The 25,745-nt window shown below is 36.7% G+C and overlaps 2 protein-coding genes across 3 annotated transcripts in view; one reads left to right on the top strand and one right to left on the bottom strand.

The window, feature by feature from the left end:
* The window catches only part of LOC135686750 (uncharacterized), a 35,292-nt gene that overhangs the window by 5,449 nt on the left and 4,098 nt on the right, over nucleotides 1-25,745 (top strand). The window contains exons 4-14 of one of the 2 annotated variants that reach the window (XM_089109058.1): nucleotides 1,186-1,275; nucleotides 2,289-2,421; nucleotides 3,944-4,084; nucleotides 4,462-4,609; nucleotides 8,053-8,159; nucleotides 8,882-9,035; nucleotides 11,759-11,888; nucleotides 13,271-13,403; nucleotides 23,465-23,529; nucleotides 24,361-24,381; nucleotides 24,622-25,450. In XM_089109058.1, the coding sequence (XP_088965184.1) occupies nucleotides 1,186-1,275; nucleotides 2,289-2,421; nucleotides 3,944-4,084; nucleotides 4,462-4,609; nucleotides 8,053-8,159; nucleotides 8,882-9,035; nucleotides 11,759-11,888; nucleotides 13,271-13,403; nucleotides 23,465-23,529; nucleotides 24,361-24,381; nucleotides 24,622-25,450 (1,951 nt within the window). The remainder of the gene's footprint in view (nucleotides 1-1,185; nucleotides 1,276-2,288; nucleotides 2,422-3,943; nucleotides 4,085-4,461; nucleotides 4,610-8,052; nucleotides 8,160-8,881; nucleotides 9,036-11,758; nucleotides 11,889-13,270; nucleotides 13,404-23,464; nucleotides 23,530-24,360; nucleotides 24,382-24,621; nucleotides 25,451-25,745) is intronic. The other variant, XM_089109059.1, reaches the window with a different exon arrangement.
* On the bottom strand, nucleotides 23,286-24,174 carry LOC135686156 (uncharacterized). The gene is made up of 2 exons (XM_065202343.2): nucleotides 24,148-24,174; nucleotides 23,286-23,969 (listed from the first exon to the last, which is right to left on the bottom strand). The coding sequence occupies exons 1-2, from the start codon at nucleotides 24,172-24,174 to the stop codon at nucleotides 23,547-23,549; spliced, it is 450 nt and encodes a 149-aa protein (XP_065058415.2). The 3' UTR covers nucleotides 23,286-23,546.

Here is a 25,745-nt window from a genome sequence, read left to right as displayed (position 1 = left end):
AGTGCATCTAGGCCAATTTTAAAATATCTGAGTGCTCAAAATGTTAACAAACTTAAGACTGTGAAAATAGTCTTGAATTTAAAAGGCTTTTGTCTATAAATTGAAATGAGTTATTTGAAATATACATAAATAGTTCGTTTTTTATCCCAAATAGAAATGTATATATACTACCAAGATAAAATAGTTCCTTATTTTATCTTGATACTATCAAAAGCTCATACTATAAGTGTAAAAAGATATGGTAGATTTTTCAAGACAAAGAAAATTTTATAGACATACTTTTTTTGAAGCCTTTTTGAAAATACATTTTTTGCACCAAGTGACCATTTATCCAAAATTGGTTTTGTGTTTAATGAAAGTTCCTTAGAATGTTGCCAGTCACAAGTGGCAAGTAGGTGGACTCAAATGGTAAAAAATAGAACAGAGATGTCCAGTCAAGTAAAAATCACAGAAAATTCAATCTCTTTGCACAACCAATTTCTGTCCCTAAGGTGGGGCTACCACTGTGGCAACAGCCCTAAAAAATGGTAATAAAAATCCATGAAAAACATCTATACAAACTTTTTTTATATACTATTTGTGGGAAATGTTAACCTTTTCAAGCCTAATTCTATTACGATCTCCCTTTCGAAGCCACTGATCTATGCCGACACCTGGTTATTTCAGCAAGATTTCAATTTTCGTCATCTTCATAATCCCGTCTTAAAAAATCCGCTCAAATTCATCATCCTTGACTTAAATTTCCTCAGCAACCAGCTTTAACGATTCTCTTTGCTTTCGTACATGATTCAACTGCGTTGAATTGTGTGGATTTTTCTTGATAATCACGTAAATGGTGTGGTGCGAAGTCGATAAGCATGGATGTTTAGAAGATCACAAGAAGAAAATGTTTGTAGAACCAATCCGCTCAGGAAGACTGTAGAAAATTATTGCTCTGAAGAAAATTTTTTTCAAGTTCAAGGATATAATAATAAAGGATATAAATATATATAGAATAAAGGTAAACTTATAAGAGGGACATGACTTGGTCCAGATGAGAAGTTCTTCTTAAAATGGTTTAGGTTATAAATATGATCTTGTTGAAGTAACAGAGCTTCTTTTTTTTAAGGACAAAGCTGACTGCATTATTTAAAGTATTTTGAAAGAGTAAAGATTTTTTATTTAAAGTATCGCTTGATTTTGTAGGCTTATGAAGGTCTTGTCTTGGTTATTGACGAATGTGGCTTGATAAAATATGTTGCTGAGCATGTCAATACCGTTTTTGGATTAGAGGCTGTGAGTATCTGTTTATATTCTGCTTTGTTGCCAGGTAGAACCCAGAAAATGAGTCTCTTTTATGGCTATTCAACATATGATCGCAATCTTTGGTGGCCTGAAGAGAGGGGTGGGGTAAGCGAGGATCTTGTAATCTTTGCCAAAGTGTAATGACCTTAGCCAGTTTGCCTTCTTGACAGTTTTCTCTCCTAATAGAATAGAGAATGTCAATCAGGATTCCAATAGAAAACTATAATTTCAATGCAATAGTTTGTTCACCCATAGCCCTTTTCGCATTCAAGTTGATAGGTTGCCTACACCCTTCATCCACTTTTCGGTCAATGCCAGCTAGATTCCACTCTATAGCAGCAGGAAATTATGTCCAGTGAACTTATAGCTTTTGCATTTAATTCTATGGTCGTGTTTCTTCCTCAGCGTTAATTTTTGCTCAATTTTTTTCGCTCAATGCTATAGAAGGGGGTCTTTGTTTACCAAATATCTTGTTTTAAAATACTTTTTATGAAACGGTCCTTCCTAATCGATCTGTTGTAAATTTTCGAGGTACTTCCCGGTGGTTTTTTGCGTTGCAATTGAGATAGCAGTCGAAATGAATTCATATTAATTTTCCTTTTTGGTTGATATGAAAATATTTCCATGTATTACAGCATTTGAAAAGTGGGCCTTTCTAAATCTTCTTTTTTTCAAGTGAGGGTTGATTGCTTTTAATAAAACTTTGTAACACCGCCTCATGTCAATACTTTGTTATTTACTCCCTTTTAGTGCTCCCTTTCGTAAGTTGCCTTACAAGCGTGAAAATTAAAAAAAAAACCAGTAATACAGCGGAAGGCTTTTAAAATAGCCGGTTCGCCAGTGTGGACAGACACGAACCGGTTTGTACCCACTGCTCAGACCTCACAACAGAAAGAAAAACATGGAAATCGGGTTTGGGCCAGGAAAGCATAGGTACCTGGAAACCAAGCAAAAAATAACCCAGGAAGTAGTAATTAGCCATTCTTACTTACATTGTTTTAAAGGATAAATTGGTTGGTCAGTCAATAGAAAAGTTGGTTCACTCTGAAGATTTGTGCAATGTTTTAAACAAGATGAGGAAACTTGTACCTGAAGGAGTTGCAACTGGCATTAAGCAGTTGAATGTCTCCGATTTTGGTGAGAAATAGTTTTAACGATTTTTTCAAAATATGATGTTTTTCAACATCAGTTTATACGAATTTGGCTTCATTGATTTTTATATGAAACAAGTAACTACCTGCTCGAAAGTCTTGAATCTGTTTGATTTTGCAAATTCTTACTGATACGCATCATCAACTCGTGTGGATGACGTGTTTTTCCCGTTCAAAATATGCCGATTTTTGCTTAAATTGTGATATTTGCTTCTAAATTGTCTCGCCGTGTTGCTGCATCGTTTCCTGCTATTAGCCATTGGTTTAAAACTACTTCAGAGTCTTGTGAAGTTGCTGAACATATATTCATCACTGTCTAGACAATATTCATGGCTTGAGATGAAATGCCATTCACCTGTACTTACTAAACTGACGTTTATTACTTTATGCGTATGCATCGAATAGGGGAAGATAAAAAGCTACAAGGGAAAATGTATATAGTACGTCAGTTTTTTATGAGGCTCTAACTCACTGATTTTTTTCTATACTAACATATCACCGGCGAAGGTGAAAAATCCGGTTCGGATAATCCGATTAACCTCGTGTCATACACGACCAGGAGTTTTTTGACTGCATCAACGAACCACAGGTCGCCTAACGTCAAGGAACGCTAGAGTCAGAAAACGCCCTCCTGAAAATATGACATCTAGCCAAACATGATTCAATGTCAATATATCAATATTTATTTTACACGAGATAACTTTCAGCAAAAAAAGAACTATTTACAATATTTGTTTAACAATAATAAGAGAGAAAAAAGAATAAATAAAAGTAAAAATAAATAAAATAAAATAATGCGAATTGCTGCGCTACCAAGGGATCGTGTTTGGGTCCTATGGAAGGTTCGAAAGATACTCTCTAAAACCTGTTTTAAAACGAGCGATGGATTATTTTTCTCGAATGTTGTTAGGGATATCATTCCAGTTTTAGACACCAGAGAAATAGAAACCTCGCTTTGCATACTTTAACCTAACTTTGGGAATTTGCAGGTCTCCACGGTTTCTGGTTCTATACTCTGAATTCATGGATCTTTCAGTGAATTTATGGCGAAGAGGCCATGCAAGATTCTATATGTAATGACGCCTTGGTCTTTTACTTGGCATTCGCTATTAGCCTCTTTGCCCTTGTCTGTAAACGTTGCAGTTGGGATATTTTGGTGTTGGAGAGAGCACTCCAAACAATGTTGCCATAGCGAAGATGGCTTTCAAAGAGAGCTTTGTAAACTTGATCAAGTTTCCTTTGCGGAAGGATGTTGTTCAACTTTCTTAAGGAGCTCAAGCCCCCTTTCAGCTTTCACAGAATTCCTCTCCACCAGATTCTTCATGTCCGCCCGTAACACCACTTAAATGTAGGTATCCATCAGTGAGACTTTGGCAAATGTGTCAGATTATAGTGAGACAGCTGGTTCTTGAAATTAATTAAGGCTTCCAAATGTTTCACTGTTTTATAATTAAAAGATTAAAAATTTCGTATCCTTACTTGATGTGTCCATTTTGCTTGGTTTTTAGTGAATTCAGCAGAGCAAAAATCTCAACAACGGACAAAACAGTCTGTGCAGTGCTCATTTCGACTTGTTCCTGGCGACTTAGATGGCAACAGCTGCAGAGAGATTTGCTGTAAAGGCTTTTGGATTGATAGAAAATTTACTGGTAGGCCTGGCTTTAATGGGCTTTTCGAGAAGCTTATAAACCTGATTCGCATTTGCTTAGGAAAAGTTTAATACAAAGCATTTAAACTGGACCACTAAAGCAAATATTACCACATAATCTGGTGGTTGATTAGTGTGATCAGTAACATAAGCTGGGATGTTTAAAGAGAGGTGGCTTAAAAAAATCGGGCGCTGTAAGTTCACTTGCGTATGGACTTCAATGAGATATTTAGAAAGAAGCAATAACTGAACTCGTGGAAAAATGCTCTGAGTAACAAAAGGCCATCCCTTACAAATGTTGTATTGCTGTTCTATTTTTACTTTGATAACCATGTATAATATTTACATCGCTAACGTGATTCCATTTTATTTGCCTAGAACACGATCGTGAGCAAACCGAGAATCTCCTGGTGTTACTAGCTATGTCAAAAGACCACGACAATTTAAGGGAGTTATCCTATCCCAGACCTCTGACCTTTTCATCTCGGCATGGAATGGATGGAAAATTTTTGTTCGTCGACTCAAGGTACGCACCATTATCAACATATGCATTTATTATCCTGTGGATTTCTCGTTTTTCAGTGGTGACCCCAGCTGGGAGTTGGGGGGGGGGGGAATTTCGATATCTAGGCAACGCCCTTTGTACTGTCAGGAAAGGCCCTTTTACCAACAGGGATCCCTAATTTAACCAAGTCAGTCTTTGATCGAATTTAGACGAATTCTTAGATCGTTCCTTCCGAAGAGGGGGTTTCCCCAACCCCTCCCTCTTCCGTGGCGCTGCTATTGCTAGTTTGCACATGGTTCAATGAGAATGTTGACCCAAACGTGCATATGACCTTAAAGTGAAAATTCTGGGTCCATTCAAGTGAAACTTGTGCAAAATGCAGCAAGTAAAACAAGGCATTTAGTTTATTCATGTTAAGTTTAATTTGCCATGTGTATAGAAAAATGAATTTCGTAATTCTAACCGAATTTTGACGTTTTTAATTTTCTGAAAATGTTGTCAACTTCTTTAAGGTATAAGCATGACGAAGAAAGCTTTGATTGCTAATTGTCTATTTTTTTAAGAAATTTTTACCGATTGTTACCCCTAGACTCTGATGGGGAAACGTTTCCCCTTTTCTCGTCTGAATCCGATGAGAAAGGTTGGGAAGGAGAGGGGATCCTCGTTCTTTGTATTTGAATGTAAGGAGAGGGGATCCTCGTTCCATGCATAAACCCATTTTTTATACGAAACTGGCTATAAGAAACGAATACTGGACAGTCAGAAAAATTAAAAAACTTCATTACTCGAAGCAAAAAAATTGAGAAACTATTAAAACGTGATAAAACAGAGAAAAACGAAATTTTGTAAAATCTAAGAACATGAACCAACAAGAAGCCTCTATATTTTACAGGGTTTTCCCTTGTTTATCAATATTGCGCCTGCTCAATTTCTCGATTTTCTGTGTAAGAAAATAAAGAATGTGCAGTTGTGGGATTCTTGAAGTGCTGGCATTCACAAATTAATTTCAAATTCCATACAATTAGCATAGGCATTAAGGTTATGGTAAACGTTTTCTGGATGAAAACATCATTTTTTCGATTTTTTCACATTCAAGTAGCCGAACTTTCAAGGCACACAATGATACCAAATTTGAAACAAACAGAAATTTTGAAAGTGGAAAAAATCCCATGTAAACGAAGGTTTCCATAATTTCTTTATCAAAATTTTTAGTTGAGGCCTGAAAATCTCTTGACCTGTTAAGCCGATTATCGTTGCTTTGCGGTTGTGGTCGCATGTCTAATTTACAATATCGCATGGCACATCCATATTTCCAATGTACGGCCGTGTTTATTTAAACAGGCTTATTGATCTTAAATCTTCAAGTGACTTGACCCGGATTACACTGTGGTTTACGAGTGTATCTTGCAAGTGCGATCAGTAAAATCCCGTTTTCTCCGGACTCGAAATTCCTAAAGCTATTATGTACCCAAGGAACCAACCGAATGGCTCGAAAATTTGCACAAAGCCAGGGCAGACGTTGGGCAAACAAAGTTTGTCTCAAAATTTTTTTATTTTCTCTGGTCCGTCTTTTATACCCAAATAAAGCTGCGGAAGGGTGGAAAAATTATTTGCCAATTTTTGACAGGGTATATTTTCAAGAAGAGGAGGAATTTAAAAAATCTGAGACACACTTTGGTAGCTCAGGACCTGCACTTCCTGCTGGTCTAAGTCAGATTTTGTTACCACAAACGCAAGGGTACATCATAGCTTTTGAAGGTGGTACACTTTTTGACCAGTAAATTCGCATGGAAAATAACATTTAACATTATTTGCCAATAATTTCTATCTGGCTAGATACGCAATAATCTTGTGCATCGAATGATATATAGTTTATCCAGATTCTTTGAGCCGTTTGGCCTTTAGGAAGGAAAAACCAATTTTCGTGTTCAAAACGTTTACCGTAACCTTAAGCTGTATCCAAGGACATGATTGTATGGAATGTCCGATAACAAAAACCAGTTTCACATATCCCCATAGCTTTCATCATGCAAATTGTTTTCAAACTTTGCAAATTGCAAAATATGTTGTCTCTCCCAGTCGAATCTGATGTGGCTGAGTTAGCATCTTTCTATTCGTTGGCATGCATTCTACAAAACGGCGCTTATCTTATAGCGAATCTTTTGATGTGATAGAAAGGGTCACGAACATTTTATAACATCATTCATGACATCACAATTGAGAAACTCTTAGGAAAAAATTTGTTTCTTATAAAGAAAATGAGTGAATTTTTTGACCCTAAAATCCTTGCATCTATTTGAAATTTTGAATTGCACCTGGTCATCACTAAAGCTTAATGTGGCCATTTTGATTTCTTATCAGAAGAAAGCTTGCAAAGCATTATAGGATCGACTACCGATGTTCACTGTACCTTGAGTTAAACTTTTGAAGCAAATTTTCATATAAGCATTTTTCCTTGTTTGTGTCAATAGCGTTGGACAATGTGTCAACCCTTCAACAAATCTACGGAAGGTGTTATCTACACCAGGGCGCATTCCATGTCAACTGTACGCCGAAGGTCCACCGGGGCATTTGTTTAGGTACGCCGAAAATATAAAAGCAGTTAGTAAAACTGTAAACATAGTTGCGCCAGACAAAGAAAACTGATTATTAGAGAAAACTGTGGTGTATCAGTCTTTATTTTACGTTAACTATGTACATTGATTCATGTTTAGCATGCCAACTAACGAAAATTTTAAGTACGCCAAAAAATTGTTTATTGGTTTGCACGCCGAACGCCGAAAAAAACCTGGGTGTACGGCGAAGGTCTTTGTGCCTAAGTAGATGGAATGCACCCTGGTATCTACATGTGTAAGGAATAAACACTTTCACTTGGCCAGTCTACCAAAACATTCATTTCATTATGCAATACTGTCAAAGGGGTTGATTTATTGGGAAGACACAATTGCTTGAGAATTTTAGGAACAAAAAGGCTACGGTCGTGTGTGCCTGTGTACTAACTTGCGGTATTTATGTTTTTATGTGGTATAACAATCAAGGGGCGTTCCGAAAAATGAATGTAGTCGGAAATTATTTTGCCTACAAGGCTGTGATTTCGTTCGAACGTCGTCCCATAGAAGCAAAGTCTTTGTGCATTCTTTACATTGGAGCAAAGCCCCTTCCCTTTATATCTTCACAGCGACGCCGTTTGCCGTTAACATCGCTTGAAGTTTTTTATGTATATTGACCGGAACATCCATGAAAATTTTTCTCGTACGAGAGATTTCAAGCATACTCATTGAAACTGAGATATGCCACAGTTTTTTTGTCTTTTTAGCATTAAAAGGATGTAAATGATTAAATTTTTATTGCAATCCGTCCACAAGTACACTGTATCTCCCACTGTTAAGCTGACAACCAAGCTTCTTGAATGCTGAAAATTAACCTTTGTGTGCGTTTCACTGTATTTTTTTTAAAACCTACAGCTGCACAAGAGTCACTGGCTATTTGCCATACGAGCTGCTGAACACCTCACTCTACTTCTACGTCCATGAAGCTGATTTAGACGAGCTGACCAATGCTCACACAAGCTGTAAGTCTTACAAACCTATCTTTTTTACAATAGTTAAAATGTAATTTTTTGAAATAAATAAAATGCAAAGATCGACCACCTAAAGATTTTAGCAAACTATATGTAAGATAAAAGCCCTTTTCGGTTGAAAACACAAATTTGTGTCTATTTAGTCATGTGATCTTAAGTATGATTTTTAAAGGTTGATACGGTACCAGGGGTGGTGCCAGCGTTAGTGCCAGGGTTGGTGCCAGGGTCGATGCCAGGGTCGATGCCAGGGTCGGTGCCAGGGTCGGTGTCAGGGGATGCAGCCCTCATCTTTGAAGCATGTAAGCTCCCTGTCGAATGAATATCTTGGTTTAGCAGCAACATCCACTCTTTCGGTGTGATTAGCCTTTCCGTCGAAGACTCATTGGTGGCATCCCCCTACACGGTACGGTCTTAAAAGACTTCGACTTCACCGTTCTTTGTAAAACTAGGATTAACGCCATAGAAACAGTCAAGTGATATAGTTATAAAAGGCATGACGACGATGATTATATTGTTCACATGTATTTTGTAGAATACCTTTTGATTATCTACGTGTTTTTGTAAACGATAAAACCAATTTCAGCTCTGAATATATCGCACAGGGACAAAACGTCGCCTGAATATTTTCATTGCAAATATCAAGCATTGTTTACTCAAAAGTGTGCAAATTTTTTCTAAAAAATGATTGACATCATCTAACATCTATGTTACAGTGACAACTGTTGTTGATGTTGGCTCAATTCTTGTCTTCTTCCAATTTCGATCAAAGAGTGACCAATGGCTGCTTATGAAGGTCATTCTGAGAGTGACGTACAACCCAATGACGTCAAAACCAGAATATTTCAATGCCAATTTATCTCTGGCAACGTAAGCAATTTATTTCACGTTAGCTACACTCATTTTTTTTGTAAAAAACAGGTTATAAGAAACGGTAGGCTCAATTTTTCGAAAGTAAAGAAACAACCCTTCCCAAATCAAAAATAGCTAAGAAACTTTTATAATTTGCAGTTTTAATTTTCCGAGTTGACACTCGGAATTTCGACATGCAGTTTGCATTCATTCTCAGTAAACTGCACACTCAAAAAGTTTCCCTTGACTTCAACTTGACATTGATGAAGTTCAATGAGCTTAACTGTTTACAGATCTCAACAGAGGTAGTCATTCTAGGAAAGCAAAATCCCTTGATCACTTTGTTAGTTTATCTCTGAATGTGAGTGAACTATTTACTTTATCCTGAAAGCACGTTTAAAAAATTCATTACCTAAGAAATTTAAGAAACATGTAAGAAACTTTTGATAGTATAATAGCCAAAATTTAAGAAACTGCCTGCCAGCACCGGACCTTAGTTTCTTATAAAGAAAATACGTGTATTTGCTGAAAATTTATGCACTTCACTCTTGTCCAAGTTGTCAAGATTCTCTTAAACCATCATTTAAAACCGGTGGCGGAGCCATCCAAATAACAGTGTTCATGCCCTCCCCTTTTTGATGAAAAGTTGAATATGTGGGTTGAAGCTTTGCCAAGCACAGCCTTTGAACTGAGGAGTTCCTTTTTAAATTAAAAATTTTAAGCTCATAATTTATGATACATCACAGACCAGAAATAGTTGACATGTTTGAATGAGAAATATCCTCATGAACCTCGAGCTATCTAGGTTGGTGAGCTATTATCTTGATACAAAATTAAATGAGTTTGTATCACAGCTGTCAGCGTGTTTTGATTCCAAGCCTTAAAGGCTCTCTGTTCTTTCACTTCCACTCACAGAGCAGCACTATTAAAAGCTGAAAATTCTGCAATTGACTTAAAGGTTTCACATGGGTCAAAGCAATTTACTTCTAGAGACAGTGGCGTGGCCAGCCAAATAGCAATGGTTATGCCCTCCCTCCAATTTTGAAAAATGTGGGTGTGGTTTAATTCTGCCACGCCCAACAAGACTTGTAACTAATGAGAAAATCTGATGAACCTTTGGAATGAGCTTTTCTTATTACTTAGCAATTATCTTGTTACACCATGGAAAACCTTAGTGTCTATAACACTGTTTTTGTTTGTTTGTAATAACTATTGACAAAGTTCTGACAATTGCCAAACAAAATTGTAGAAAAGACATCAAAAACATTAGTTCGGTAGAGTAGATAAAGTTAGCTTAGATAAAAATTGTGTTGTTCTCCTAATTTCTTTCAATTTGGAGGCTTAAATTCAGTTGTAAAGTTTAGAGACAAGCTCAAATTTTTAAATGAAATAAAAAATCACATGAAACCGAATGGTAGCTTTTTGGTCATCTTTTCCTACAAATAGTCTTATTAACAATTTATTGAAGGTGTTGTAAAGCCATCATGATTAACTAACAAACACAACAAACCTGAGAGATTAGTAAAACAAATGGGCCAATGAATATGCAATATCAATTTTGATATGAAATATAGGAAACTAGAAAAAAAGTTAGGCCTAGTTGGATAGGCCTTACTTAACCTGGCAAACAAGGGTTTTAAATGAAAGAATTTGATCTTGTGCATTTTCAAATACATTAAAAGTTATAATAAAGAAACAAAACTGTTTAAAACTAGCAGCAGCAACTTTGAATAGTAAAAAGAAACTTTCAACTACATGTGACGTCAGTAGAGGTTCGAGTTTGACATAAATTGTATGTAAAAACAGTGTTATTGCATGTGATAATCAACAAAAATTTCAAGAACAACTTAAAGCAAGTATTGGCATCCTCTATCTATCTAAATGCAACCTTATTATCCTTTTTATGATATGGAAACAATGCCTTTTAAGAGCTCAACAGTTTCTGAATATGTTCTCTATTCATCTCCAGTGGGCATTCATTAAATCAAGAAAATTATCTCCAAATTTTGCTGATTGACTGATTTTATGTCCCAACGTAAAGCATCTCAAAAAGGGCCTTTCGTGCCTTCCACTTCTCCACCATTCAGGCTAAAAAATACTGCCATTGTCTTAAAAATTTCTGGAGATTAACATGAGTCGCGGCTGCTTGGCAATAAGCTTTTGCTTGCATTTACTTGCAGAGGATTACCTCCCACCTCGTAGATACTCCATGCAGTTTGGCCACAACCGCCATCATTGATAAATGCTGCCTTGCGTTTTCGTTAATGAAATAACACAGGACGGTTTTGATGATTATAATAATGGTCATGCCCTCTCGAAATGGCATGACTGGCCTTTGTTCTCTCCTGCATTACTCCTATTGTTAGGCATGACCAATCATAAGGAAGCAGCGTTATGGGCATGCCTATAACATAGGTTTTGGTCATGCTAATAGTTATGGGCATGACTAAATTGGAAACCCTCTGTTTTGGGCATGCTTCACAAAAGAAGAGCACCTTCGGAGGATGCCTTTTCAAAAATTTTTGGACGGGGTAATGGAGAAACTTCGGGACCATATAAACTAATAAGGACTATAAGTTTTTTTTAATTAAAACAAATGTTTTTAAAATATAATATCTCTGAAAATGGATGGTCATGTCCAGCATGACAGACGTGACTGCTAGCTAGGCCACTGTTTTAAGCAATCTTCCATTACGAACTCTTTGTGAAGTTTTATTCATATTATAGAATCTCAATTCTAGGCAAAATGAGATCTTGCAGTACAAGAAGCTGAAGCTATCCAATGCCGAAGATACGAAAAGAAGGCCGGACATTTTAACACCAAGCAATTCAAGTGTTTTGCTCTCCTCTATAGTTCGAGGTAATCAACAGGTAGGTAAATCATTTAGGTGAATTATGACTTTTTGCTGTCTGTTTTGTGTATTAGGACTCATTGCATATTCAGCTGAAGTTTCTACAAGATACGATTGTAGTATTTAACCAATTTGGAGAATTCTTATTGCAAGTACCAAATACATCTGTGTAGGGTTATGTTCGTGAACTTTCAAGAATAAATGCCAAAATTTTCTTAGAAGTCTGTTTCCAATTTTCATAAAAAAGGGTCCCGTGGATTTTTATGTTAAAAATGATTTTTGAACTGATTCCAAAGTAAGTTTTGATATTGGATATTTGATATTCTAAATTCCTAGCGAAAAGATCAAGGAAACATCAAATGCTGACATGCGTAAAGGCGGGTTTCCACTTTATTCGCTCTGGTCGCGCGACTGAGCGGTTCACTTTCATACATTTATGTCGTTTTATTTACCGAATTTTAACTGTGCTTGCCTCAGGCAAATGTGCTATGAGGTGGCGAAGCGAATGGAAAGTTACTGATAAAAAGCACGTGATCAAATGAACAAACATGTTCATTCAACGAAGTTAGATAATGTTTTGTGCCGATGTTTCATTCGATTGGCTATTGCTTAACTAGCAAAGCAACACAACATGTGACAACGCACTTCGAACTTCATATTGCGCACGAAGCACATAACATTGTGCGAATAAGCCTCTTCAGCCAGTTAGTTCGCGGCTTTACTTGCAATGGCGACGGTTTATCAAGTCAACACTCTGATGTCAATGTTATCGAGACAAACATCCCTTTTTCGCGCAATTCCGTGCAATTTTCAAATTAAAGTGTCTATACTTGGTAAAAATAAAAAAATGATCTGTCCATAAGAAAATTTTAGTATAAAAGTGTTCCATTCGATCAGATTATCCAATAAAGGATGATTGCCAAGCAAGCAGGTGTCTCTAGGGGCCTTTTCAATTAGCAACTTTGTATTGGGATGGTTCTACACACAGAAACACATGTCATTTTGTATTTAAACATTCTACAAGTTTTGAAGATTATTTTAGATTTAAATCTATTTATATTTTATCTAGGGCGTTTTTGGTCTACCGCGGTCAACTAACATTGTATTGTATTGTATTGTATTGTATTGTATTGTATTGTATTGTATTGTATTGTATTGTTTGTGCTCTATTGTTTCGTTTTGTTGTGTATTGACTTGTTTTGTTTTAATTTGATTTGATTTGATTTGATTCGATTCGATTCGATTTGATTTGTTCAGGCAGTTCATTTTCTGCCAAAGAAACATGTGCATTTATTTTCATGGAGCCAAGTTTTAGTAAGATTTTTTAATTCCATTGAATTGGTGCTGTTTTAGCCTAAAGAATGATAGTCATTTTTCTTAGTGCTTTTTCTTTAACAACAGCAAAGGAAATCAAGGACGCCCGTTTCCACCCAGAAAGAGCCAAACTCAAGTGTATCGTCGTCATCAGAGAGTTGTACCAAGGAATCTGAACGCCAGCTTAGTCCACGTGAAGGACCTGTCTCCACGTGTAGTGGTATGTGTGTACTTTTATATTCTTAAACAAATTATTTCTTTCTTGAAAACAATGCAGTTATTCCAATCAGACAAGCCAAGATCTATTGGTAACTCATTCCATAGTATTTCAATGTCGGCACTAAGCGAGAATGCACCTCTGACGCAAGGTCACAAATTTTTCAACCTCCACTGCGCGACCCTTATTTTGGAACGATAGGTGACTGTTTATGCAATGTGCATCTCAAGAAATAAAGCCTCGTCTAAACGAACAACCACCATTCACCAACATCGGGTGAAATGTTGGTTCGTTTAAACACAATGTTGGACATATAACATATAACCTGATAGATCGAGATAATACCTCTAATTGTCTCAAATCAGCTTAAAGACTCATTGCAAGATCTCCTGTCCGAACAATATCTATAGTTGAGGTGCCGGCCAGAAACCAAAGCAATTATGATTAACATGATTATAATTTTTAATTCAGGCTAATTTCCTGGCATGCCTCGCTTTATCTGGTATGTCATCGGAACGTTAAAAGGGGCTGTCTTTGAAAACAGTTGTTTACAGCTGCAGGGAAGTAGTAATGGAAAACAGGGGTTTGGTTTCTCATAAGGCATGCATTTCAGCCTATTGTTGTTCTAGACATGATAAGAGGATGTTTTCGTTTGAAATGGGGGGATTTTCAATGACCCTCTTTTGCCGAATTCGGTCACGGGTGCGTATCTCTAATTCCAAAGAAAAAGCTATTTCCTTATCACCATGAATCTATCGGTTTATGATACTATATCAGATAAACATGGATGATAAAATGGCGGACATGAACAATCCGGAGAGGTATCATGTTTTGGTTGATGTCATATTCTTAGGAGAGCGTTCCCCGACCCTATGATTCGTTGATGCAGTCAAAAAACTTCTCGACGTATATGACACGAGGTTAATCGTATTATCCGAACCGGATTCTTTACCTTGGCCTGATAAAATATTAGTATAAAACTCGGTAATATATAAAAGTACATTATTAGCCAATGTAGTAATTTATTAGCCAAGTCTACATTCCGGAGCTGACACAGGAAGGATATTTTTGGCTTCCAGATACCTAGGCCTTTCTGACCCCCAACCTGATTTCAATTCATTTCTTTGCTGTGAGGGTTGAACCGTGATCTCGTGACAGTACATTTCTATTGACTGTGGCCGGACATGAAGAATTCGGATAGTTATCATATTTTGCAAGAATTCGGATGGGTATCATGTTTTGCTGGATGGCATATTCTTAGGAGACCGTTCCCTGACCCTAGGCGACCTGTGATTCGTTTATGCAGTCAAAAAACTTCTCGACGTGTATGACACGAGGTTAACCGGATTATCCTGACCGGATTCTTCAGTTTCGCCTTCCTCTTGATGCTAGTAATGTTCCCATGTTGTTTCTTAACAAGCAAGTTTTGCTTATTCCGCAATCATTGGGAAAATGTTCACATTGCCAAAAGTGTGCAGTATATTATTAGAGCAATAATTTTGAAGTTGTCAACGCAACCGCCGATTCGATGGCATTTGTTGTTCAGCCAGCTTTTGGGGTGTTGGGGTCATTTTTGCTTGAGTGGTTGTTAAAAGCAGTCCACAGATTTTAAGATGGCAAAATCCATCTGTCAATCAAAATTGACCAATCAACAAGCATTTTACTACTAACACGTTTATTGATTGGTCAGTAGGTGATTGACACTTAAGTATTGGTCAATTGACTTTAAGGTAGTCAATCGACACCTAGTCCCTAATGATATAATTTTAAAAGTCAGCGAATAGAGTGTTTTTAGGTGATGACAATGCTACCACTGCCATTCTGGAATATTTTTTGCAATAACGTTGTAAATTTCCTGGTAGAGAAAAAAATAAAGAGGGGGGGTATCAGTCTACTGAAGAAGCAAATAAAAGGACTTGGAAGGATTTGATTAGTTCGATACTCCTTGCAAACAGCATTTGGCTGCAAAACATGAAGAAGTGTCTCGAGCACATCATAAAGGATAAAATCTTCAATTGCCTGGAGTATTCAGTGTTGTTATGCCCAAGTTACTTAATACGAACGATAAGATAATCATTTTTCAGTTTTATGAGCAAGCAAATATGCAAAATCAACAGACATTTAGGACACATAAGCTTAATGAACGAAGAGACAAAGAGTAACCGAAGTGTGATGTACGTAAATAAAAAGCTTTTTTACACCATTTGAAGCAGTTGATTCGCGTCTCACTTCGTTTGCCTGACATCCATTGCTGACATTCACAAGTGAGTACCCGACCTTTATTGATACTAAAACTTAAGTAGAAGAAAGGACTTAAGAAGCACAAGAAATGAGAAAGACGAGAAAGAGAGAAACAAGAAGGAGAAAGAAGGGTCAAGGAAGAATAAAGTCCTGATTTTCATTATGATGACAATGAATAAGAAAAAGATAAAGAAGAAAAAAGTAAAGGAAGATAATTGAGGCAAAGACAAAGGAGAATAGAAGTAAGAAGTAAAATGGACAGAAATGAACGAAGAAGAAAATAAGAAGAAGAATTCAAAGAAAGATGAAAAGGATAAAAGGAAGAAGAAGTGTAAAAAGAAGAAGTATAAAGTGAAGAGGAAGAAGAAGAAAATAGAGATGATGAAGAAGAAAATGGAGATGAAGAAGAAGAAGAAGAGGAGAAGAAGAAGAAGAAGAAAAATAAGAAGAAAATAAGAAGAAAAATAAGAAGAAAAATAAGAAGAAATAAAGACAATAGAAGAGGGAAATTACGAAGATAAAGAGGAGTAAGATGGAGAAATAGGAGAAGTAAAATATAACAGTTATTAACAGTGACAATACGAATGCCAAAATAATTAAAGCCAAAGTATCATTTTAGAACCTTCTGAAAATACAGAATGGAATCATTTGATAAAATTAAACTAAACCCTTTCTTCCGAACACTCTAAAAAACTTTACAAAAGTCAATAATAACAGTGGTATCTGCTTTGAAATGCAAATTTTATTATTATCAACCTTGGAAGCATTAGCTTCCCTGGTGTTGATGAAATTTTAATGACCCATTATCAACCAACAAAAAAGCCTCGTTTTTCAACCGAGTTTTTTCTTGTTCATCAACATTACGCTTACTCAATTTAACGATTTTCTGTGTCAAAAAATTAAGAACGCGCAATTGTGTGATTCTGGAAGTGACTGCTGTTATTTTAAATTAATTTCAAATTCCATGAAATTTGCATAGGCATTAAGCTGTTCCCAAGGACATTATTGTATAAAATGTCTGATAACAAAGAAAAGTTTCACATATCCTTATGGCTTCCATCATGAAAATTGCTTTCAAGCATTGCCAATGGTTATATTTTGTCTCTCTCAGCCTAATCTGACGTGGCGGAGTTGTCAACTTTCTATTTGTCAGCATGCATTCTACAAATTGGCTGCCTAATTGACACCACCTGTTTCGTTTTTTCGTTTTTTCGTTTTGTTTACCTTCCCGGTGTAACTGCGCATTTTTATTTTTTGACACGGAAACTCGTGAAATTGGCCAGGCCCCGTGTAATTTGCCTATTCGTGAAGATGTTGATAAAAAAATGAAGACCTCGAATCATATAGGGGCGTCTCTGTTGGTTGACAGTGGGCCTCAAGTGTATATATAAAGTGTGACCTTGACAAAACAGTTAGGATTATTGGTAGATAGTTAATCTTATACTACAAGCTGAAATTTTTCCTTGAACTTGACTTGTTGATTTAGAGAAAGCATTTGACACTGTTCTTGAGAAAATGCCTATCGATTGAATCGTTTACTGAAAGGTTGCAAGGTCAAAGCATGTAATCATAAACATGTATGCAGGGGAATCCCGAAGTCTTTGAGTTTGGGGGGGGGAGCTGTTTGGATGAATCTACCTGATTTTTTGAGGAAATGCTTTTTTTACCTCAAAAGATTTTATCCGTTTCTAAACATTTACAAGAGGCGTTTAACTAATTATGATGTCCTAATTAATTGATTCTCTTCATTCGCAATTTCTTCAAGCTTAATAGTGTCAGTTATATCTCAGGTCGTTCAACTTTTCTTTGTTTGTTTTGTTTCTGGCATATCTGTTTACTAAAATTTTTTGGCAAACTGGTACTGGTATTGGGGCAAACTGGCAAAAAAGAAAAACTTATCATTTATTTCGTACCAGGATAAATAAGAGAGGACGAAGTTGATAAGCCTAATAAAAGCATTTTGTTATCATTCTGGTTTCTTTTAATTTGAATATGTAGCATGTAAATATTTTAACACAATTTATTGAATTAGTAAAATTGAACATATCCACGCATGCGTATCTATTTCATAGCTCCCATTCGCCAGGTCTAGGTCTAGTGGCCTGCTGTACAACCCAATTTGCTATATTCTAGATGCAGATTTATTTACTCAAAGTGTTGTTGCCTTCTTGCTGAAGTGACTAGTCAAGCAAAAGGACAATTAAATTATTCCACAATGACCAACTTTGGCTATTTTCAAACAATGCAAAAAAATTGTCAATAACAAAATATGAAAGCTGAAATGATTATCATCAGCCATTTGTTTCGATGTGACTTTCTACAAAAAGGATACCCTTGGCTTGCCTGTTTTCATAAAATGAAATTAGTACCATCGTAGTAAAACAGATCAAACAGGAAATAAAATTTACAAATGTTAGAAATTTAATATGTTGTAGCTCAGTGTAAGTCTTAAAGCAGAATATGTAATTTGTGATGCGAATGAAAATGCTTGAGTTTGGAGACGAAACAGCTTCTCTGTTGATTGTCAATAGTAAGAAAATCTGATATGAGCGTAGCATATCTTGCAGACTTGGGAAACCATATTATTTTATAAATTGGAGCTCAATTAGGAAAAGAACAGCTTTGTGATAGCAGCTGAATCTTTCAATGAAGCAACTAAATTATAATTTTCTTTTCTAGATGCAACAGATTTCAATAATTTAAAATGTTTATAGTTTTCGTCCATTTATGCTCGCGATTGGACTAAATCAACTCCACATGTGTGGTGACATGAAATAGACCATCTTGTTTTTTAATTTTACTTTGGACACTGATAACATGAATATCTTGGACTGTTCACAAAATTACAGCAACAGAATCTGAACGAAGAGTCCTACTGTTGGTGATTTTGAGCACATTGTTGTCAAATTTTAACTATTCCTTCCTACAAACGCAATTTTCCTTGGCACAACACCTGCTGCAGATGCGCTCCTCAATATAGAAACTCCGCACAACACGTCCAAAGTTTTACCTTTCGCATAAACGTACTTTGTTCAACGCACATGCTCATCTCATTGAAAGAAACATCGATTTCTCTGAAGGAAAATGCTTAAATTAGGTTCAATTCAAATGGTTATGGCAAATGACCTTGCTGAAAGTCAATAACCGAAAGATTTTGCCTTGAATACATGACACTTTCTTGAACCTCATTCGTCTTGTTTTTGTTCATATGAGTTCCAAATGCAATCTGTTCATTCTTCAGGTAGGTTTCTGTCTATTATCGAATTTTGATAACTACACTGTAAGCATTACGTTTGGTGTTCTTTCATAAATCTTTACTCCCGATGTTCATTTTTCTAACCATGAATTTCTTCTGTTCGTCAATGTTCCGTTCAAAATTTCCATGAATTTCCATGTGCGTTGTTCTTACGCTCATATTTCACTTAGCGAAATTTCATTCAAACGCTTTAGTTTATCAGAAATTGTGTTTGAAATTTAATTGAAATGAGCTGCAAAGAATTGTTTGATTTATTTGATTGTCTGTATTCTATAAACAGAGAATTCTATAAACTATAAACAAAGTTTTTTGAGGTGCTAAGGCATTTCAAATGTTTTGATATCACACTTTCGTGTCACCAGAAACATTCATGGTTCGTGTAAGGAATTACGTCATGTTGATTTCTCCTGCTTGCTTATTTAATATGCAATCCACATTTCCCCTGTTATCATGCAAATCACAATTAAAATATGGAAATGTGCCTGCTGTTTTTTCCTGCTCTCGGTAGGATAATTTTTGTATTTCGTCTGAAGTCGATGAGAAAATGTTGGAGTAGGGGTTATATTTTGGCAACATATTATTTGCGATGTAATTCTATATTTTAAATTGCCTCTACGGAAACAATAGGCATACCCTATCTGTAAAGTTACCGTACCTTTACGACAAGGGGCGTTTTCTGACAGTGAAAGGGCGTGGCCTAAATTTTTGTTTTGCCCAGTGAAGTTGCCGTTTAGAAGTTAGTTATAAGAATTAGCAAAATTCCCCAAAATAGTGTCTTTCCCACGAATAAATTTCCCTAATTGAAAAATTTGACAGCTTAGTTGACGGGACAGAATTGTTTTTCATGTATTTGCTAAATAACTACCTTTGTTGTATTTATTGATGCATTCGTGATAAAATATTATGAAAACCAAACAAAAACATATGCAATGGTCTTGTATACCGTATTTCATAAGCCAAAAGCTGACAGAAGAGAAGTTGTTTCCACAAGGGTGCTAACCAACTGTATTGCACTGCTCTTTGCTGGAATAGAGCTCATGTTTGCTGCTTCAAAAACCGGCGCTCTTTCCGCTGAGCCAAATAGCTCAATGAGATAAGCAAAAAGTTTCAACGCGAACCCGGACGAATTCACCATAGCCGGACAGTTTTTTCTTCTGTTTCGGCTATAGCCTACGTGACTGCATTTTCAACCCAGAATATATTAAGATCAAAAGGTCAAAGCTAGATAGGAATATAGAGGTGCGTAGAGAGTACAACCGCGTAACATTCGAAATGAACCTAAGTAACGCGAAACAATGACTTCACAGTGGGCGAAGGTAAAGATCTGGCTTGTTCCAGCTATTATCAATTGTAATTAATATTATTTTTCTGCATGTAGGTAGTAATATTAAATTATGTTTTTGAACGTGCTCGGTGCCTCAAATGGCACAAATGCTGTTGCCGGTCGGCTTATCACAAAGCGGCATTATAATCTGGTTGAAGTTTGGGGGAGGACGCGTATTTAGTTAAGTATTTGATAAGAAGCATTTTGGTGAGTAGTCAAAGCAAAGATTTTTTAATTATTTTCATACGAATAGTTCGAGAATAGCTATTTTACTAATTATGGCAAGCACTGACCAAGCAAGACAGTCTGTCACAATTTTCCAGTATTGACATAGAAGAGATCTAATTTAGATAGATAGGAGGGAAGTGTTCCACAATTTAGTCATCAACATACGATATGATTGAGACAGTTTTGTGGCTCTTTTAACTATGAAAAAATTTGGGGGCCTTTTGACCCTATTTTAAATCTTTATATACTCCTCTGTATCGTTATATCCACAATTGTTGATAAAAATACCATGTTTTTGCTCAAGGTCAAAATAAAGGTCCAAAATATTATGTTTTAGATCGCATTTAATCCAAATGATATGTTAGAATGCTGCTACAATCTGCAGCTGTGCATTTGTATGCGTTGCTTCTGTGCTTATGTGGCAACATTATATAAGAGATTCAGATTCAGATAGGTTTGGCTGTAGGCCCATCTCGGAACTGTTCTTTGTTTAGAATGAAAGAAACACAACTAGACGGCATTCTACCAAGTGGTCCATGATCATATTACAGATGGTGAGTCAGTCGTCTGCTCTCCATTCCCTTTTTAGTTACTCTTTTCTATTCTAACTCCAGAGTTTCAATTGACTTCGTGTGCTTATGAAACTTCTGCTCATCTGATCAGCATATTATAATTTATGGAATCTTTAATTTTGCCAGAAATGGTGTCATCGATGTGAATGGAAATAATAAAAGACCCTATCAACTTTCATTAGAGAACATCTGTGACCTGCGTATAGCAGAAATATTATTTTTTGCGGAGAAAGAACGGTTCGGTTCAAGATAGTGTGCATTCCGTCGGTTTTGACTAGTCTCTTTCTTCTGTTCTTCGCTTTCTTATCAAACATTCCCTTGACATCTTTTAAATCGTCATAAAACATTGCCTGTTTGAATACCTCTGCAAGTTAAACGGTATTTTTTGCGCGACTGTTTCTCTCGTGATTTCCGCATTCTCTGTGGGAATTGTTAATGAGGATTTATCGGTACTAGCTACCTTTAAGTTGCTCTTTGATAAGGCGCACTTCTCATACTACAGGTGTACATGCCTTTTTATCGTAATGTTTGCTTCCTTGACATTTTGCTGACTTAAGAGGCCGTATTTTCAAATATGCAAGATGCTGTTAGGTTGCTCGCGCCACTGATTGCATCTCTTGGTAGAACTAACTTTCAACAACTACACCGCCGTATCCCAGTGAATCCATAGTCTATACTTTGTCATGGCAACTTTCAGTCATTGTCTATTGCCTATGCCGTCTTCTTGATTTTATAGATGTTTTGAAAAGTACTCTACGATAATTTGTTGTCAAAGTGAAGGTAGAGACTTGAAATGGTTTTAAGTTCCATAAGTTTTCAATGAGAGTTGAGCAGCTAGGCAAATGTAGACATGACTCTACGACAACGATTCGAATCGCTGTGTGAGGACTTTCCTTGTTTTTGCTTTGCCCAGAAAAACAAGATATACAAAGGCAGAAATGTGTTAGAAGATCTGAGGCGTACGTATTTGGAGCAAAATGAAATCCAAAAACAGATAAAAAGTAAAGACGGATCTTCGGTTGAACAGTCTCATTTGTTTTACCCCAAATGTTAACAGATTTAGCTGATTTCATGCAACTTCACTTTTACATGCGGAAAAATGTCGTTCGGCAATGTTTTCTTGTTTAGCCGAGACTTGAAGCAAAAGAAATACGCTTTCCGAACAAATCATTTTTTATTATCTCAAATCAGCGTTATTGTGATATGGAAGTGACCGCGTCTCGTCATTCAACATTCGGCGGTACCAAGCCCAACCAATGAGATTTTAAATGGCTATCAAAATGAGTCGGGACAAAGTCTCTTTAATGAGAAACATTCTGTATGTTGTCATTGTAGAAGGGTATATGCCAAAATTATTTACATTGTTTCAAGTTTACATAAATATTGACTTAAGGAATTTGAAATTTTCACAACCAACCCTTCTAGCTTTATTTTAACTTATTTGATAATGCTATCAGTTGTAAAACCTCTTCAGAAGTGTTGCTATCAAATATTTTTTAAATTTCCTTTAAACGGAGTACACATTTTTCATCTTCAATATTTTGTTGATCCTCGATTTTTTCAAAAATTTTAAATTTTCTACCTGAATTGAATTACTGATTTATTTCCAGTCAACGCCGTGTGTAAATTATCTTAGGAAATGGAAAACAGGAAGAAAGTCTTGTGCCAGTCTAAGTCTGATAAAAATAATGTGTAGTAATGTTAAGATTTATTATTTCAATTTAGGTTTGATTATTACTGAGGCTTGAAATCTGTGAAAGAGAACTCAGATAAAATAAATATACTTTTGATTAATTATGGACCCGGCTCTTTTTATTGATTTATTTTTAAAATTTAGCATTGTTAACTCTGGTTTCTTATAAACTATTTTCAGATGATTAAGTGTGCAGTAGATTCTAGAAAACCTCTCAGCTTGCAAACCCAAAATTCTTCTTAATCACGCACAACTTTCTTTGTGTTGAATTGATTACAGAAGTGAGTGTCTTTTTAGCTGCAAAGGATCATCCTTTGCTTGCTAAACTATCCAAGCGGCCAGATGCCGTTAGTCCGTTTTGCTTTCTTTGCCTGTTTCGCTATCGGTAACATGACTGCCTATGTTATATTCTTGATTATTATAATTTTCTGCATTTAAACGGCTGCAAACATTTTGGCTAAACCTTTTGTTTCAAATTTTATCATAATCACACGAGGCCTCAAGAGATCATTGGCAGATATCCAACAACAACAACGTCTACATCCGCCATATTTAGATCGTATCTATATTATCTAGGCATTGTGTGAAAAAACAGCCTCAGAAACGTTTGATGTGTAATTTCCAAGATTTGATTAACATTAACATAAATGCTACATAAGCACTGTTTTGTAAATCAACTTTTTGTGATGCGACAAATGGTTATATTTATGATTTGAAAATAAGGTAATACATTTTTTCACTTTACTCTAGAAACATCAGCTTCTCTGATTTTTCCTGGCGAGGCGCAGTTTAACGACAGTCAAATCACCCAAAAGGTTTGGATGAATTTTGATTACTTCTTCGTTTGAATTTCCTTCTCCTCCTCCTTCTCCTCTTCCTTCTTCTCCTCCTTCTCCTCCTTCTTCCCTTCCTTCTTCTCTTCCTTCTCCTCTTCCTTCTTCCCTTCCTTCTTCTCTTCCTTCTCCTCTTCCTTCTTCTCTTTCTTCTCCTCTTCCTTCTTCCCTTCCTTCTTCTCTTCCTTCTCCTCTTCCTTCTTCTCTTCCTTCTCCTCTCCCTTCTTCTCTTCCTTCTTCTCTTTCTTCTCCACTTCCTTCTCCTCTTCCTTCTTCCCTTCCTTCTTCTCTTCCTTCTTCTCTTTCTTCTCCACTTCCTTCTCCTCTCCCTTCTTCTCTTCCTTCTTCTCTTCCTTCTTCTCTTCCTTCCTACCCTCCCCATCCTCCTCTGCCTTTTCTTCTTCCTCCACCACTTCTTTTTCCTGATCCTTCTTCTTCTCTTTATCCTACTCCCTCCTTCCTTCTCCTTCTATTCCCCGCTATCTTCTTCTTCCTTCTCCTCTTTCTCTTTCTCCTCTCCTTCCTCTTCCTCCTCTATTTTCTCTTTATCTCCATCCCCTTCTCTTCGTACACCTTCTACTCAACCTTCCTCTCAAATACCAAAGAATCTAATCCCCCAATTTCCATAATATTTGACCAAGGAACCTTAAGGGGGTTTTTTATCAAATTTTTCAAATACTTTAATTCAGAAATAATCTCGGGAATAGAGCAACATTTACGGAAGCTTTCCTAAGTATTTTAACCGCATTATGTGAACGGCTTCGTTTACATCAAATTAATATTCACTTTTTTCTTTTCGGTCGTGTTCATTAGTTCTCCGGACATTTGCTAGCGGTATGTGTTCACGTATTCCTTTATGTCGGCTGCAGTCACCCAGCTATACTCCATTTTCAAAAATGCAATAAGTTGATCCATGACCACTTCCATCCTCTCAAAAACCTAATGTAAAACCGATGTTTCGGTCCATGTACTATTTCTTCAAACAATTTCTTCGCTGTATTTTGCCTTATTGGTAATCCATTTCTCCAGTTATGACATTTTTCAATTCTATGAAGCGATTTCTAATCCAAATAGGGAATGGGTGACATTGGCTATAAAGCGTCTGAAGCACAATTACATGCCCAGCTTAATGATAAGATTGGATCGTTGTCGCTATCGATGAAAAAGCAGAAATCACAGCTGGAGAAAATTCACGGTATGATGATGGAACTTCGACCTAAGATGTTCTCATCCGACGGTCTGGTAAAACAACAGGAACAAGAACAGCAAATTTTCGATTACATTTCGTCGACGTTGGCAGAACAAAAAAATCAATGCAGTAAGCTCAAAGTAACCTTAGAAGGGAAGATTCGGATTTCGGAAACTAAACGACGTGCAATTGAACTCCGCGGCAAAGCAAAATTGCATTCAGCTTCATCTGCAAGTTTTGGGCAGCCTCCATCTCTCGGTAGCATGTCCCCGTTTTCAGGAAAAGAGCAGAGACCAAGATCAGTCCTGTCCTGTTCCGATGGAGAGAGTTTCCAAGGCTCCTCCTGTGTTGAAAGCCAGCTTTCACCACAAATGTTTTCGGGCAGTCAACCTCCTTTAGCAGAAAAGAAAATGGGTAATAGCTTGAGAGAAGAAGCGGCGCTGCTTAACAGGGGGAGCGAATCATACGAGAATTTTGACGACCAGGAACAGCAGTCGCTTCAGAGACAACTGCAGCAGCTTCAGCATCAGCAAGATGTTTTGAATGCTCAAGGCATGGCCCTGGCAGCTCAGGGTACTATCTCTAGAGGTCAGCTGGAGTTTGTCCAAGCTTTGATGCAACAGCAAAAGTCCTTGTTACCGGGAGCGGTCTCTCTGTCACCGAATCATGTGCAAAGCGACCCGGCTACGGTTCCCAATAGCATGCAGAGTCCAGGTTAGTAGCAGACAGGGGCGGACACTTTGTCAAATATTGGAGGGGCAAGCCTATTGTTTGATAAGATGACGTCACAAGTTCCGATCGTTTTAGAACAAAAGTCCATTGTCTTCAAAAGTATTTGGGGTCGACCACCCCCTCGCCCCCCTCCCCACAGGTGTCCGCCATTTGTAACAGAAGCATAGCCATACCGTTTGTAGGTCACTCAGTTATTTTTCAAGAACGATGTTTATAAATTCAAATGTAAAATACCAAATTTGTCCTCCTACTGAATCGCTTTACCCTATATATTTAT

The sequence above is a fragment of the Rhopilema esculentum genome, chromosome 6 (genome assembly GCF_057945365.1).
Source record: "Rhopilema esculentum isolate cy_ngs chromosome 6, ASM5794536v1, whole genome shotgun sequence".
In the NCBI taxonomy this organism is placed as follows: domain Eukaryota; kingdom Metazoa; phylum Cnidaria; class Scyphozoa; order Rhizostomeae; family Rhizostomatidae; genus Rhopilema; species Rhopilema esculentum.
Note: the sequence above shows the minus strand (reverse complement) of the source record. Positions and strands in the feature narration are given on the sequence as shown.